General features: G+C 48.0%; 1 protein-coding gene and 1 pseudogene across 1 annotated transcript; both read left to right on the top strand.

Annotated features, from left to right (window-relative positions):
* Positions 1-1,278: 1,278 nt before the first annotated feature.
* CCNB1IP1 (cyclin B1 interacting protein 1) lies at positions 1,279-16,905 on the top strand. The gene is made up of 4 exons (XM_030544020.1): positions 1,279-1,738; positions 9,318-9,651; positions 10,625-10,827; positions 16,878-16,905. The coding sequence occupies exons 1-3, from the start codon at positions 1,442-1,444 to the stop codon at positions 10,822-10,824; spliced, it is 831 nt and encodes a 276-aa protein (XP_030399880.1). The 5' UTR covers positions 1,279-1,441; the 3' UTR covers positions 10,825-10,827; positions 16,878-16,905.
* LOC115640678 overlaps positions 16,459-17,270 on the top strand; it is a 16,319-nt pseudogene continuing 15,507 nt past the window's right edge.

Genomic DNA, 17,270 nt, shown 5'->3' with positions numbered 1-17,270 from the left:
GACACCATTGGTATTCACTAAACCTGTATTGGTGGGACAAAAGAAATCCGTGTTGGCCCATGTCATAGCCTATAATGGCAGATGGAAATAATCCCTCTACCAGCACCTGTGAAACTGCCATTGGTGCACCCCAAATCTGCACTGAAAGCCTTGTAGAAAACTACAAATACACTTTGGAAGTAGTTGCTTTAATAGCCATATAGTTCCCCCTCAAAACTTGCACACACAATTGACTAGCCCAAGATCACAAAATGAAGCTATAGAGAGTCAGGGTGGGTGAAGTGATAGCATTTACTGGATCAACTTATTTTTGTGTAAGAGACAAGCTTTTGAGATAGAGAGAGCTCTTCTGGACCAGACCTGGACCAAGCTCAAAAATGATTTTTTATTGAACCAGCTTCTGTTGGCGAAAGAGATATCACCTCATCCACCTTATCCCTCTAATATCCTGGGACCAACATAGCTACAACAACACTGCAAAGTGAAACTACGGCAGAGTTGGGAAGCAACGGCAGGAGCTTTAATTTTAGTCCCACCTGTTCTAATCACTAGAAAACAGGCTTCTCTCAGAATTGGGAATAGAATCCAATAGTCCTGCCTCCCAGCCCCCTAGACTCTACTGCCTGCACAGAAGAGGGGATGGAAACTAGGAGTCCTGACTCCTAACCACTAGACTCCACTTCTCTCCCACAACTGGAACAGAACCCAGGGGTCCTAACTCCCAGCCCCACCCTGCTCTAACACCTTGGTATTAATACAGGCCAAACTTGCATTGGCACACTGTAGGCCCCATGTGCATTGGCAGAAGTAAAAAACTGGATAAGCACATACCCAAAAGCTGGGCATCTCTGGCAACCGTGCTACTCTATCACCATTGACATGCACAGGACTCTCCCAATGTGGCTTTTGGACACTATTAAAAGAATTAAAGTTGCCCCTTCAAAATATTAACTAGACTGGAAGAAATGTCACCTCCTAAAGGGACATGGCCGATATCACACATGGGTTGTCCAGAACTCCAAAATGAGGATTGACACTTAGAGTTTCTCCAAATAGCCCTTTAAAGTATCCAGTGTCCGTTTTAGTGGCCAAATGTGGGATTTTGGTTGCCACCACTTTTGAAAATTGGGCCATTTTTTTCTTCACAGAGGCAAGAGGTTTCTGAAGAAAAATATCCAGCTGGTTATTTTGATGCTGCGTAAAAGTGCCAATGTTTCCACTTCAGCTTTTAGAGTGGAATTTATAAAGCAGCATAAGGAAGTTAGATGCCTGAGTCCCATAATTCAATGGGAGTTGGACACCTAACTCTTTTATGCCCCTTTAAGAATCCCAGCTTGTATGTTTGTTTTGCTCTATAGGTTTGGTGTGGTGAGTGGCAGATTCCTTTCCACCAGGGGGTATTTGTTTTGGAGTCAACACCCTTGCTACTGGCTCCATTGAAATGTCCGTGTGTGAGGATATGTTGCTGTGCAATTACCGCAAGTGCCGTGTCAAGCTCTCAGGCTATGCCTGGGTCACGGCTTGCTCACACATCTTCTGTGACCAGCACGGTAGTGGGGAATTCAGCCGTTCACCAGCAGTCTGTCCTGCCTGCAACAGTGCCCTCTCTGGCAAGCTAGACATTGTTCGCACCGAGCTAAGTCCCTCTGAAGAACACAAGGCCATGGTGTTGGCTGGACTTCGGCCAGAGACTGTGCTGGACATCAGCTCCCGCGCACTCTCCTTCTGGACATACCAGGTAAATCCACCCCAGGTGGGGCATCAGCATGATGTCCTAGGATAGGTAGACACTTTCAAAAGTGTCTCTGAAAATATAATTGAGAAGAGATTTTGTTTGTTAAAGGAATGAAAAATCCAAAATTCAGTCTTTATGGCTACCTATATCTCGTACACTGAGGGCAGAGCTGACACCTAGATGACTCCAAAGGGAGGGCCAGCATGCTATATTTTTTGGCCTGAAAACTGTGGAAAGGAGCCAAAGGGAATGGAATAGGATTAAGAAATCCCATTGTTTGGTTTTGTTGGGACCACAGAGAAGGTTCACTCTCCGGTTCAAAATCACCGGAGTGTGGCATTTGCACTTCTCCCTCCCTCCTTCTCTGTCCAACTGTCAGTGTAAAACATTATCACTCTATTAGCCATTCCTCTCTTTCTCATCTGTCACCGTGGAAAGTTCTCTCCATCTTTGCTATACATTCTTTCTTTCTTACATCACAACAGTATCAAAGCACCTCACAAACATTCATGAATTATCCTCAAGGAGAAGTATGTCTCTATTACTATCTCCATTTTACATATAGGGAACTGAAGTACGGACATTAAAGCAACATTTTTAAGTGTCCACTAATTTTAGGAGCCTCACATTTGAGTGCTCAACATGAGACCCATATGACCTGATTTACAGAGATGCTGTGTGTGATAGGTTGAGTCACAGAAACCCCCTTGGGACTGCCACCTGATGTGCTGAGACTACTTCTGAGCCCATTTTCCCTGCCAGCTTGGGACTTCAGTAGCCTGTCTTGTTGAGAAAGACACGCTAACCTGCTACAAACAGACCCAGATCTGAACCACATCCCTCACAAGCTGAAGACTTAACTGAAAACAGCTTAAAAAGTTCTCCTGTCTCTAGCACCCAGATACCTAGTTCCCAATGGGATCCAAAGCCCAGATAAATCCGTTTTAGTCTGTATAAAGCTTATACAGGGTAAACTCTTAAATTATTCACCCTCTATAACACTGATAGAGAGAGATGCACAGTTTTTTGCTTTCCCAGGAATTAATGACTTGCTCTGGGTCAATTAATAAGCAAAAAGTGATTTTATTAAGTATAATGAGTAGGATTTAAGTGTTTTCAAATAATAACAGACAGAACAAAGTAGATTACCAAGCAAAATAAAACAAAAACATGCAAATCTAAGGCTAATACAGTAGAAAACTAAATGCAGGTAAATCTCACTCTCAGAGATGTTCCAATCTGCTTCTTTTACAGACTAGACTCCTTTCTAGTTTGGGTCCAGCAATTACTCGCGCCAATCCCCCACCCTCCCACCCCCGTAGTTACTGTCCTTTGTTCCAGTTTCTTTCAAGCATGTCTTTGGGATGGAGAGGCTATCTTTTGAGCTAGCTGAAGACAAAATGGAGGGGTTTTCAGGGCCTTATATAGTCTTTCTCTTGTGGGTGGAAACCCCTTTGTTCTGCTGTGTAAAATTCCCTCAACAAGATTGTCATAACCTATTCCCAGATTTGAAAAAGTCTTGTTTCCTGATTGGTCCTCTGGTCAGGTGTTTCAGGTTACTCCTTTCCAGGTGAAAGAGACATTAACCCTTAGCTATCTGTTTATGACACGCCCCCCAAATTGCAGACAGTGGGGAAGCTCACTGGCTGTGATTTCCTCCTAGAACTTTACAATAAACAGATTAATACAACACATGCACCTTTACATATACCACTAAGTATATAACTAACAGACTTTAGATTTTAAGAACACTTTTTAACTACTGGATTCTGGGAAACTGTCACGGGAGAGGGCATCAGCTACTTTGTTAGAAGCTCCTGAGATGTGCTGAATTTCAAAATCAAAATCTTGGAGAGCTAAACTCCAACGAAGAAGTTTCTTGTTGTTCCCCTTGGCAGTATGAAGCCACTTTAGTACAGCATGGTCAGTTTGAAGCTGGAACCGCCGTCCCCAAACATATGGGCGTAGCTTTTCCAGGGCGTACACAATGGCGTAGCATTCCTTTTCACTGACTGACCAGTGACTTTCTCTCTCAGACAGTTTCTTGCTGAGAAACACGACAGGATGGAAGTTGTGATCCGTTGCTTCCTGCATGAGAACTGCTCCTATACCACGCTCAGATGCATCCGTGGTTACTAGGAATGGCTTGTCAAAGTCTGGGGCCCTGAGCACAGGGTCAGACATGAGCGTCGCCTTAAGCTGGGTAAAGGCCTTTTGACACTCATCAGTCCAGTTAACTGCATTTGGCTGGGTCTTTTTGGTCAGGTCGGTCAGTAGGGCAGCGATTTGGCTGTAGTGTGGTACAAATCGCCTGTAGTACCCGGCCAAGCCTAAGAAGGATTGGACCTGTTTCTTTGATCTTGGGACAGGCCACTTTTGGATAGCATCCACCTTGGCCTGTAGGGGGTTTATGGTTCCTCGACCCACCTGGTGCCCCAGGTAAGTCACTCTGTTTTGGCCTGTTTGACACTTCTTGGCCTTAACAGTTAGTCCGGCCTGCCTGATGCGCTCAAAGACCTTTTCCAGGTGTAGTAGGTGTTCGGGTCAGGAGTCTGAAAAAATGGCCACATCATCGAGGTAGGCAACTGCATATTCTCCCAGTCCTGCTAGTAGACCATCTACCAGCCTCTGGAAGGTGGCGGGTGCATTTCAAAGCCCGAAAGGAAGGACATTAAATTCATACACCCCCGCATGGGTGACGAATGCAGACCTCTCCTTGGCAGTTTCATCTAGCGGTACTTGCCAGTACCTCTTTGTTAAGTCTATTGTAGAGATGAACTGGGCACGTCCCAACTTCTCCAATAGCCCATCCGTGCGTGGCATTGGATAGTTGTCCGGACGAGTTACCGCATTTAGCTTACGGTAGTCCACGCAAAAGCGTATTTCCCCATCTGGTTTGGGTACCAGAACCACTGGAGATGCCCATGCACTGGTAGATGAGTGGATTATACCCATCTGTAGCATGTTCTGGATCTCCCGTTCTATAGCAGCTTGGGCATAAGGAGACACCCGGTAGGATGGGGTTCTAATGGGATGAGCATTACCTGTGTCAATGGAGTGGTATGCCCGTTCAGTCCGTCTTGGGGTAGCTGAGAACAATGGGGCGAAGCTAGTGCACAGCTCCTTGATTTGTTGCCGCTGCAGACGTTCCAGGGTGGTTGAGAGGGTCACCTCTTCCACGCCACTGTCTTTTTTCCCTTCGTAGTAGACACCGTCAGGCCACTCAGCATCATCTCCCTGGACTGTAAACTGACAAACCTGTAAGTCTCTGGAATAGAAAGGCTTGAGAGAATTAACATGGTACACTCTGGACTTTAGTGAGGAATTGGGAAATGCTATGAGGTAGTTCACAGTTCCCAGGTGTTCTTGGACCGTGAATGGCCCTTCCCATGATGCTTCCATCCTATGGGCCTGTTGCGCCTTCAAGACCATAACCTGGTCTCCTACCTTGAAGGAACGTTCTCTGGTATGTTTGTCATACTAGGCCTTTTGCTCTTCCTGAGCATTCTTTAGGTTCTCTTTAGCAAGGGCTAAAGAGTGTCGGAGGGTGCTTTGTAGGTTGCTTACAAAGTCCAGAATGTTAGTTCCTGGAGAAGGCGTAAACCTTTCCCATTACTGCTTCACCAACTGTAATGGCCCCTTAACCTCGTGACCATACACAAGTTCAAATGGTAAAAACCCTAAACTGGGATATGGTACAGCCCTGTAGGCAAACAGCAACTGCTGCAACACTAAGTCCCAATTATTGGAGTGTTCGTTGACAAACTTACATATCATGGCCCCCAAAGTTCCATTAAACCTTTCCACCAGGCCATTGGTTTGATGGTGGTACAGGGTGGCAACCAAGTGGTTCACCCCATGAGTTTTCCACAGTTTTTGCATGGTCCCTGCCAGGAAGTTAGATCCTGAATCTGTAAGGATGTCGGAGGGCCAACCTACCCTGGCAAAAATGTCTGTTAGGGCCAGGCACACAGTGTTAGCCCTGGTGTTGCCTAGAGCTACTGCTTCCGGCCATCGGGTAGCAAAGTCCACGAAAGTCAGTACGTACTGCTTTCCTCTGGGTGTCTTTTTTGGGAAAGGACCCAGAATATCCACAGCTACTCGCTGAAATGGGACCTCAATTATGGGAAGTGGCTGGAGAGGAGCCTTGACCTGGTCTTGGGGTTTTCCCACTCTTTGGCATACCTCACAAGACCGGACATACTTGGCAACGTCCTTGCCCATCCCCTCCCAGTGGAAGGACTTCCCCAACCGGTCCTTGGTTCTGTTCACCCCAGCATGGCCACTGGGATGATCGTGGGCTAAGCTTAAGAGCTTCCCCCGGTACTTAGTTGGAACCACCAACTGTTTTTGCGGCTGCCATTCTTCCTGGTGTCCACCAGAAAGAATCTCCTTGTATAAAAGTCCTTGGTCTATAACAAACCGGGATCGATTAGAAGAGCTGAGAGGCGGTGGGGTGCTCCGTGCCACCGCCCACGCTTTCTGAAGGCTGTCATCTGCTTCCTGCTCCATCTGGAACTGTTCCCTTGAGGCTGGGGTCACCAGTTCTTCCTCAGACTGTGGACTTGGGCTTGGTCCCTCTGGAAGCAATGTAGGTGATGGGGTTGTTTCTGTTGCTGGTGAACCGCTCTCCGCTGGTGCACCTGAGGGTATTTCAGGCTCTGGCTGAGCCTTTTGGGTATGGCTGCCTGTTGCTTTTGCCAGTTCTGGATCGCTGGCGCCCTCTGGAGTTGAGTTTGAAGATGTGGGTGCAATTGCTGGTGCTGGTTGCTGTTCCAGTTCCGGGCCTGGGACTGGAGGTGCTGTGGCTGTTTCAGTGGTTGGCATGGAATCCGGGTCCACTACCTCTGTCTGAGTCTCTGGTAACACAGACGGGGCGTCTGTGGACGGCTCAGGAACAGGAATGGGTCTGGAAGCTTGCCTGGTTTGGCTGCGTGTAACCATTCCCACTCGCTTGGCCCACTTCACCTGGTTGGCCAAGTCTTCCCCCAGTAGCATGGGGATAGGATAATTGTCATAGACTGCAAAAGTCCACATTGCTGACCAGCCTTTGTACTGGACAGGCAGTTCAGCTGTAGGCAAGTCTACAGCTTGTGACATGAAGGGGTAAATTGTCACTTGGGCCTTTGGGTTGATGAATTTGGGGTCTACGAAGAATTGGTGGATAGTTGACACTTGTGCCCACGTGTCTCTCCACGCAGTAACCTTCTTTCCGCCCACTCTCAAATTTTCCCTTCGCTCCAAGGGTATTTGAGAGGCATCTGGGCCTGGGGATCTTTTGGGTGATGGTGGTGTAATGAACTGCACTCGGTTGGCGGTCTTTGGGCAGTTGGCCTTGATATGTCCCAGTTCATTACACTTGAAGCATCTTCCATCTGATGGGTCACTGGGTTGAGGTGAGTTACTGGAGACTGGTGAGGTGGAAGAATAGTGTGTCTGGGGCTTTCCTTGGGTTGTAGGTGGGGTCTTTGGCTGCCCTCGGTTGTAGGGTTTATGGTCGGTGTGCCCTCTGGTGTATTCGTTCCCCTTGCCAGTAGCTTTCTTGCTTTCTGCCACTTCCATCCATCTGGCTCCAATCTCCCCCGCCTCGGTGAGATTTTTGGGTTTTCCATCTTGTATGTACCGTATTATGTCCTCAGGAACACCATCCAAGAACTGCTCCATTTGTATGAGGAGGTGCAGTTCTTCCAAGGATTTAACATTGTGTCCTGATATCCAGGCCTCATAATTTTTCCCAGCGTAGTAGGCGTGTTTGGGAAATGACACATCTGGTTTCCACTTTTGGGTTCTGAAACGCCGACGGGCATGATCCGGGGTTATCCCCATTCTGTATCTGGCCTTGGTTTGAAAAAGTTTATAGTCGTTCATGTTCTCCTTAGGCATTTCAGCTGCCACCTCTGCTAAAGGTCCACTGAGCTGTGGCCTCAATTCTACCATGTACTGATTTTCAGGGATGCTGTACCCAAGACAGGCTCTTTCAAAATTTTCCAAGAAGGCCTCGGTGTCATCACCTGCCTTGTAGGTGGGAAATTTCCTGTGCTGTGGAACAAGTACTGGCGAAGGGTTATTAGGATTGGCTGGAGCAGGTTGCTTAGCCTTTTCTAATTCCATGGCCTGTCTCCCTCTGTTTTTCTAGCTCTCGTTGGTGGGCTGCATTGTTGGCTTCTTCTTGTTTTTGTAGCCTTTCCATCTCTTGTTTGTGAGTTGCCTCATCTCTGGCCATTTGTGTTCTTAGCAGTTCTATCTGTTTTTCCATTGCTTCCAGCTGTACTGCTTCTGGTTTTCGTGACATCCTGTTTTCTTGTGTTGGGGTGCCCTCCAGTGTTTGTTGTCTGAACTGCAGGTTCTCTGTTGCCTCCTGGGGTCTGCCTACCAACAGTGCCTTTTTCCCTTTCTTCCTCTAGTTAATCTTTTAAATGTAAAGTAAACCAGAAAAACCACTTTATTTGCATGTGTATTGTGCTGGTAATGACCCTCAATGGGAGTGCTATTGTCACAAAAGACCCTTAATAGCTCCTTAGTGGTTCCTTGCTTAATATGCAAGCCGCAACTGCCAGAGAGAGCAGAGAAAAAAAAATTCTCTCTGGTTCCTTTTAAAACCAAACCCTCTCTGCTAAAAAGCCCCTAGCAGAGAAAAGAAAAATATAATATTCCTACTGGCTTCTGGATTCTATCTATCTATCACACCACTGCACACCATGTCATAACCTATTCCCAGATTTGAAAAAGTCTTGTTTCCTGATTGGTCCTCTGGTCAGGTGTTTCAGGTTACTCCTTTCCAGGTGAAAGAGACATTAACCCTTAGCTATCTGTTTATGACAAAGATGGAGTTTGCAGTCACCTGGGCAAGTCACATGTCTATGAATGATGCACTTTTTGCAGACCGACACCACTCTTTACATGTGAGTGTGAATGTTCCCAGGAAAGCTCAGATGTGGATTGGCACCTCACAAAATCCATTGTTAGTTAAATGTTTCTTGATTGGGCACTTACTGAGAAGAGTCCTTTCCAAAGAAGCTGACCAAATGCTTCACTGAGGCTACTTAGAACCAAACAAGTACATAGTCAATATTCATAACTTTGAATACAAAAAAAAAGATACACACATACAGACAGCATAATCATAACCAGCAGACTACAACCTTTCCATAGACACCCACTTGGCCTCCTTGTACAAGACCTGGTGCAACCATAGGACCCTGGTTGCAACAAGGATTTATACAGTCACAGTGTATGTCAATAACATCACACTGTGCACCCCACAGCTCTTATCAACTTCAGCTGGAGTGTGGAGTGCTCAGCACATCTGAAAATCAGTCCGTAGATGTCTCATGTTGACAACCCTAAATTTGTGGTCCCTCTTGAGAATATTGACCTAAGTGATTTACCCAAAGTCACTGTGGCAGCAGTGGGAACTGAATCCAGATCTCATAAGTCCCAGTCCAGTGCCTTAACTCCAGACCATTCTTCCTTTGGTACACTATAGTCATGCTACGATATCTCAGATGCAGTGACTTCACTTTCCTTTGACAATTAGTGGTCAAAGAAGCCTGTCACACCTGTCATAATCTCCACATGGCAGGTTCACCAGGAGCACCTGTACCAGGAATACACCTACAGCAAGGCTAAGGGACACCTGAAGCAGATAGAGAAGGTGTACACTCAGCAGCTGCAGAGCAAGGACATGGAACTGACCTCCATGAAGAGCGAGGTCTCCTCCCTGAAGAAGGTGCTGGAGGAGTACAAGAAGAAGTTCAGCGAGCTCTCTGAGAAGCTCATGGAGCGGAATCGCCAGTACCAAAAGCTCCAGGGCCTCTATGACAGCCTCCGTCTGCGCAACATTGCCATGGCTAATCAGGAGGCTGCCCACGAGCCTCCCATGATGCCTCAGCCTGTTGTCTTTGGCTTCCCATTGGGTAAGATCTGTGGAGAGTTCTCATTTCACTGCTCACAGAGGTTGCAAAAGCAGGCATAAGGAGTGACTACACTGACACTATTAGTGGAGGGGACAAGGGTTTAGTGAGCTATAGAGACAGAACTCTCCCTCCATGCCATAGGACAGGAGGAGGCACATATGTGCGTGTGTTTGAAGGAGAAGGGCTTCACACAGAGCAGTCACTCTCCAAGTGATGTGAAATATTTGATTAGACACTCCTGTGTGAGACAAGTTGATGGGTTCTCAGCTTGGACAGTTGTCCATCTATCAAACCCCACTCACGCTAATAGCCCCCCTCCTTGGCAGCCTAAGAGGAGAGACCATGGACTGAATGGGCCATGGAGATTAAGCTCTTTTCTCCTCCCTCAGAGGGGATTTCTCCAGAACATGGGTTAATTCACACCCTGAATCCGAAAGCTTTGAACATCCCTTGTAATTTCTCCAACCTTAGCTAGCCATGTGGTATCACCAACACACAAACTTTACTGTGAGTCTCTGGGCATTTGGTGTGTTTAAAAAAAGGGTAAGTTCCTCGCCCCCATGGTTGCAGAGAAAAGAGGGAAACTGTGACCAATAAATGCTACAGAACCAGAAGGAATTTTTTTATATAATATAATTTTAAGAACATCATGATTTTGTAAGCAAATCTCATGAATTTTGGGGGCTGGACTCTTGAGCATTGCATTTGTCTCTTTCATGGCTGGTACCTTCTCATCAAAAGGTTTACGAATCCAGGCTAATGGATTTAGGTCTAAATCAAGCCTTCAAATTCCACCATGTCCTGTGACAAACCCAACCTTAGCTCCTGTATTTAAATCAAGCTGTGGTCACTCATGGTCTTAGATTTGGAGATTCTATGTTCAATCCCTGAATTGTCACACTACTGTTGTCACTAATGTCTATCTTGATAGAGAATCCAGCATCCAACTGACCCTGTATCACCCCCTTCCTAGGTAATGCTGCCAAGTTCCCTGGGGATGCCACACCGGTCCGGGGCAGGTGTGGGGAGGGAGACTTCCACTTCAAACCCTTCTTTGCCACATCCCCACCTGCGGATGAATCCAGCAACAGCTTCTTCACCTTCGCCTCTCCCAGTAATGAGCTGGAGCCACATCCTGGAGCCAGCAGGGCCTACAAGATGAAGAGGATATAATCAGTAATGTGCCTTCCACACTTGCCTCTTGGAAATTCAGCCCATCCATCAGCGGGGGAAAGAGCGAAAATGCATATTGTCTGGATTTGAGATTCTCCTCAGTATGGGATATTTCTTTTAGGTATCGTAATGTAATCAACCTCTGACTGGCACTGGCAGATTGTCTTGACTTCTCATCCTAATCTGTAATGCCCTGTCACCTCTGAGTGTCAATTTCATTGTCACAATCTGTCACCAACAGACTGTCCTTCAGACTGTAAATCTCTCACTCTTGGATTGCCCCTCTCAGATTGTAAAATTGACACCCTCTGACTGTAGTATCCCATCGCATTTGGACCAAGATCCTCAAGGCACCTAAATACCTTTGAGGATCTGGGCCTGGTTCTGATGTACTCTGCTTAATAGGTTACAAATTCATTGTTGTTGTCTGTGCATGAGAGAGAATGTATTTGTGTGTGCGTGTGTGTGTGTGCGTGTCTATGTGTGCATGCAAATCTATGTGTGTATCCTGGTGTGTTTGTCTCTGTGTGTGTATGTGGGTCAGTCTATGTGTGGGTGTGTTTGTCTGTATACATGGGTGTATAAATCTATATGGCTGTGTATTGTCTCTGTGTGTAAGTCAATATGTGTGCTTAAATCTGTGTGTATTTTAGTGTGTCTTTCTCTCTTGTGTATGCGTACAGATATACATGTGGGTAGGTGCCTGTTGCTGTGTGTGTGTTTATCTCTGAATGGGGGAGGGTGCGTAGCTCCTTGGGTGTGTACATGCATAGTTCTGTGTAATTGTATTTTTGCTTCTATATTTATGCTTGTGTTCATATGTGTGTGTGTATTTCTCAGTGTTATCCAGTGTGTTCACCTGAGTACACTCCACCTCATCCTTCCCTTTGCAGTTATTCCCCCCACCCCATTAAAGTTCAGCCATGTTCAGTTCACACTCATTCATTTAGCCCTCACGTTCATGAGGATTTAAAATCTTTGGGCCCCACAATGGGAGAAGCAGGGTTGGTTTTGGCATCTCGATCCAACCGATGGATTTGTGCACTGTATAAAGTGACCTTTGTAAATAGGTTGTTCCCCCTCTCAGAAATAAGGATTAGCAAAAAAAGAGAGGAAAAAAAAAGATCTTTTGTATCTTGCTTTCTAGTTCTTGTTGGATCAAGGATGTCTGCAGTGGGAGAGGCAGGCAGCGTGGGGAAGGCAGGTTGGATGTGGGGATATGAGATCAGGGAAGGATCCCAGGAGTGAGGGAGGTAGGTGGTGTGGAGAGCACAGGCTAGGTGGGAGGGGAGTGGTAAACTGGGGAAGGGATCCCAGCAATAGAGGAGACAGCAGCGTGGGACATGCAGGCAAAGAATGGGAATTGGGGAGAGATCCCAGCAGCAGGGAGGAGGGTGGTGTGAGGAGTGCAGGCCAGGCTGCAGGGGCATGGTAAATTGCTGGAGGTGGGCGGTGTGGAGAGTGCAGGCTGGGGGGGATGCTGGGGGAGGCTTGGTGAGGGAACCTGGTAGCTGGCCAGGGGGGTGGAATCAGAAAGGGATCCCAGCAGAGATGGAGGTGGGCAGTGTGGGGAGCACAAGCCAAGTTGCAAGGGAGTGGATGTAAATCAGGGGAGGTGGATGGCAGGGTGTGCTCAGCCTGGGGAGGGGTTGGGCAGCACAGGCTGGGGTAGGGTTATACCTCCCAATATTTCAAGTGGCTACAGTGGGATGGGTGCCGCCCCAAGGGGAAAAGAGGCCTGTGGATGCAGGGGCTCGGTGCTGCCTTGGGGTGGAAGGCCCCTGGAGGGACAGGTGCTGCCCCCAGGGTAGGTGGGGGGGTGGGTTTCAGAGTGAGCCTGTCTCATACTCACCCTATAGTGGCAGCTTCAGTCCTGCAGGGCTGGCTGGGCTCAGCTCCCTGCTCTGGGCATTATGCCCTGGTTCCTGGTGTGTGGAGTCACAGCAACGTTTGTGTTTGGCCTGGCCATGCCCTCGCTTCCCCCTCAGCGGGGCTGAGCCAAATATGAGCGTTGCTTCAACTCCATGTGCCAGGGATCAGGGCAGAATGCCTAGAGCGGGGAGTCGAGCTCAGCCATCCCCACAGGATAGGAGCTACTTCAACCGCGACAAGGGGTTGGGGTCAAAGCGGGACAGTCCCACAAAACCCAGGACCGTTGGAAGATCTGTAGGGCTGCCACCTGTTAGATACAGCTGGGACGGTCCTGAGCCCATCACACTGGACAGCTGATAGCACGAACCAAGCACCCAGACAGACTTCCCAGGACAGATATCTCAACAAAGGGAAAAGGGTTTTCCTGGGAAAACCTGGACAGGCGGCAACCCTAGCAGAGCATAGAATTAAAAAGGGATCCCAGGAGTGGGAGAGGTGGGCAGTGTAGAGAGCACAGACCAGGTTGTAGAGGGCAGGTAAATGGGGGGAGGTAGGAGGTGTCTGGACCAATGCAAGTGTTGTGTGGGTGGGTGGTGCAATGCAGGGGCTGGTGGGGAGGAGGAATGCAGAGGTTGCGATGCAGGGAGTGTGTGGGAGGTTGCAATGCAGAAGCGATGTGTAGCGATCAGGGCTGTGTGTGTGAAGAGCAATGCAAGGGTTGTGGAAGGGGGGTGCAGTTCAAGAGCAGTGCGTGTGTGTGGGAGGGGTGCAGTGAAGGGGCTGTGTGTGTGCAGAACATAGCATTCCCCCTCCAGCCCAATAGATGTCCCTGCCCTGTCCAAGCTCCGCTCTCCTCTGGTGAAGCTCAGAGGTGGAGGAAAGGGAGGAGCTGGGCAATCATAGTTGAGGAGGGAGAAGGAAACCACCAGGTTGCAAACTCTGCAAGAAGTCCCCTCCTTGCCCCTCCCCACACACTGGTGCCTTCACACACAGCAATGCTCGCATACACACATTGATTCCTGCATACACACACAGCTGTCCCTGCACACACACACACACACACAGAGCAATACACATGCACTGTTCCCTGCACGAACAACACATACGCTGATCTCTGTGCGCACACACTGATTCCTGCATACACATACACACAATGACACACACACTCTGATCTTGCACACAAACACACACTGATCCATGCACACACAGCAGTGCACACACCTACACACACACTGGTCTCTGCACACACACGCACACTGATCCCTGCACACCGATCCTGCACGCATAGCAATGTACACATACACACTGATCACTGCGCACACACACAGCAGTACACGGACACATACAAAGCGATGAGAACACACAGTGATCTCTGTGCACATGCAGTGACACACACACACTGATCCCTGAACACAAACACACACACACACACACACAGCGACACATAGACACTGCTCCCTATACACACACACACACTGATCCCTGCGCACGTGCGCGCGCGCACACACACACGGAGTGATGAACACACCCAGTGATCCCTGTGCACACACACAGCAATGGTCACACACAGTGATCCCTGTGTGCACACATAGTGACACACAGTGATCACTGTGCACACACACACTAATCCCTGAAGACATGCACACGACACGCACAGATGCTGCTCCCTACACACACATACACACACAGTGATCTCTGCACACATACATAGTGATACACACACAGTGATTCCTGCACACACACATACTGATCCCAGCACACACACAGCCATGCACACACAAACATCCCCCCCACAGCTTTGCTGTATATCACCCCCTTAGATTGCCTTCTGCTTTTGCAATCCCTGTATGTGATTTAGCCTTTCCATTTTTCCATGTGCTTTTCTCTGTGCCCTCTCTCTGAGCATCTGGGCGGCTTTAGTCATTTTCCTTTTGCTTTTTAAAGCCCCCAGCCCAAGATCAGTGCAAATAACAGGCCTGCAACAGGAAACGGTCCTAGTATGCATCAGGTGAGGTATGTCCAGTAGAGACAGGGAAGAGTTAGTACCATTGTAAAAGGCACTGATGAGACCTAATCTGGAATACTGTGTGCAGTTCTGGTCTCCCATGTTTAAGAAAGATGAATTCAAGCTGGAACAGGTGCAGAGAAGGGCTACTAGGGTTATCAGAGGAATGGAAAACTTACCTTATGAGAGGAGATTCAAAGAGCCTGCCTTGTATAGCCTAACCAAAAGAAAGCTGAGGGTAGATAGGATTGTCCTCTAGAAATACATCAGAGGGATAAATAGGGAGGGAAAGAAGTTACTTTAAGTTAAGCACCAAAAACAAATGGATATAAACTGGCCCTGAACAAGTTTAGGCTCAAAATTAGGCGAACGTTTCTAACCATCAGAAGAGTGAAGTTCTGGAACAGCCTTCCAGGGGAACAGTGGGGGAAAAAACCTAACTGGCTTCAAGACTGAGCTTGATAAGTTTATGGACGGATGATGGGACTGCCTATGATGGCATGTGGCCCATTGATGACTGCCTGTAGCAAAAATCCCCAATGCTGGTGATGGGACACTGGATGGGTAGGGCTCTGAGTTACTACAGAGAATTCTTTCCCAGGTATCGCCTGGTGGGTCTTGCCCACATGCTCAGGGTCTAACTCAGGGGTGGCCAACCTGTGGCTCCAGAACTATATGTGGCTCTTCAGAAGTTAATATGCGCCTCCTTGTATAGGCACCGACTCCAGGGCTGAACTACAGGTGCCAGCTTTCCAATGTGCCAGGTGGTGCTCACTGTTCAACCCCTGGCTCTGCCACAGGCCCCGCCCCCACTCCACTCTTTCCCACCTCCTCCCCTGATCCATCCATGCCCTCACTCCTTCCCCCACCCCCCATAGCTTCCTGCATGCCACAAAACAGCTGATAGGGAGGTGCAGGGAGGGAGGGGGAGGCGCTGATCGGTTAGCCTGACAGTGGGTGGGAGGCACTGAGAGGGGGGAGCTGATGTGGAGCTGCTGACATATTACTGTGACTCTTTGGCAATGTACATTGGTAAATTCTGGCTCCTTCTTAGGTTCAGGTTGGCCACCCCCATTCTAACTGATTGCCATATTTGGAGTTGGGAAGGAATTTCCCCCCCAGGTCAGATTGGCAGAGAACCTGGGGGGTTTTCGCCTTCCTCTGCAGCATGGGGCATGGGTCACTTGCAGATTTAAACTAGTGTAAATGGTGGATTCTCTGTAACTTGAAGTCTTTAAACCAGAGGTTTTCAAACTGGGAGGCATGCTCCCTAAGGAATATTCAGTGGGGTTCGGGGCAGCACCGCGCAGGGGGGAGAGTTGGAAAGGGAGCGCCACCTCCATCCTTGACTCACCTCAGCAGGCCATCCAGCCTGGGGGTCAGTGTAAACACCTGCACACTCAGTGCTGGCTCCGTCTCTCGCTCTGCCTCCAGAGACCATAGCATCACCTTCCCCCACCCTGAAAACCTCATGGGCGAGGGGCAGGTATTGGGGGGGTACAACCCAAAATTGTAACTTAAAGGGGGGGCTCAGCTCAAAAAGTTTGAAAACTGCTGCTTTAAACTATGATTTGAGTACTTTAGTAACTCAGCTGTAGTAAGATGAGGCCCTGAAACATAAACCCTTATATCAGAGGCCCGGTATGAGGCCTAAGGCCTGAGCTAAAGTAATGGTTAAGACTTTGCTAACATAAAGCAAAGCAAAGCTGTAAGCTAAAGGCAGACCCTGCTCACATAAGCTGGCAAAAAGAAGACTGATGTTGCAAAAAAACACATACCTGAAAGGTACTGGACATTAGAGATATAAACATATGCCAGGATAGTACCAGAATGCTCTGATACTAACACATTCCACATAGAACATGCTGACCAATCCTAAAGACAGGGTCAAAAGGATAATATGATGGATAGAGTTGTTTTGCTTGAACCAACATACACAAGGTGATAGGTGGCACCATATTGTGTAGAGGGGTTGTACCTCAATACATCAGAAGTGATGTATAACTTGTTTATACCTGTGTATAAGACTGCACCTCTGTGTAGTTGTCTTGGTCTGGCCTAGGGGGCAGTGGTCATTCCCACCACTGACTGAGCTGGTCCAGGACCCCAACACCCAAATTCCTTGAGTCTCACAACAAAGGGGAATAAACCATTTCCCTTCCCTTCTCCCTTCTAGGTGTTCCCTCCCTGGGTTCCTGGAGAGATATACAGAAGCAAGCTCCGTGAGTCTAAACAGAGGGACGCCACCCTCCCTGTTTCCAGTCCTGAAAACACAAGTACTTCCCTCTTCACCCAGAGGGTATGCAAAGTTAGGCTAGTAAATCTAACACACACAGATTTCCCCCTGACTTCTTCCTCCCACCAATTCCCTGGTGAGCTACAGACTCAATTCCCTGGAGTTCCCCACTAAAGAAAAACTCCAACAGGTCTTAAAAGAAAGCTTTATATAAAAAGAAAGAAAAAATACATAAAAATGGTCTCTCTGTATTAAGGTGACAAATACAGGGTCAATTGCTTAAAAGAAATATGAATAAACTGCCTTATCCACAAAGAATACAATTTAACACAT

This window comes from Gopherus evgoodei, unplaced genomic scaffold, assembly GCF_007399415.2.
Source record: "Gopherus evgoodei ecotype Sinaloan lineage unplaced genomic scaffold, rGopEvg1_v1.p scaffold_32_arrow_ctg1, whole genome shotgun sequence".
NCBI lineage: Eukaryota > Metazoa > Chordata > Testudines > Testudinidae > Gopherus > Gopherus evgoodei.
This window is presented reverse-complemented; position numbering and strand designations above follow the sequence as displayed.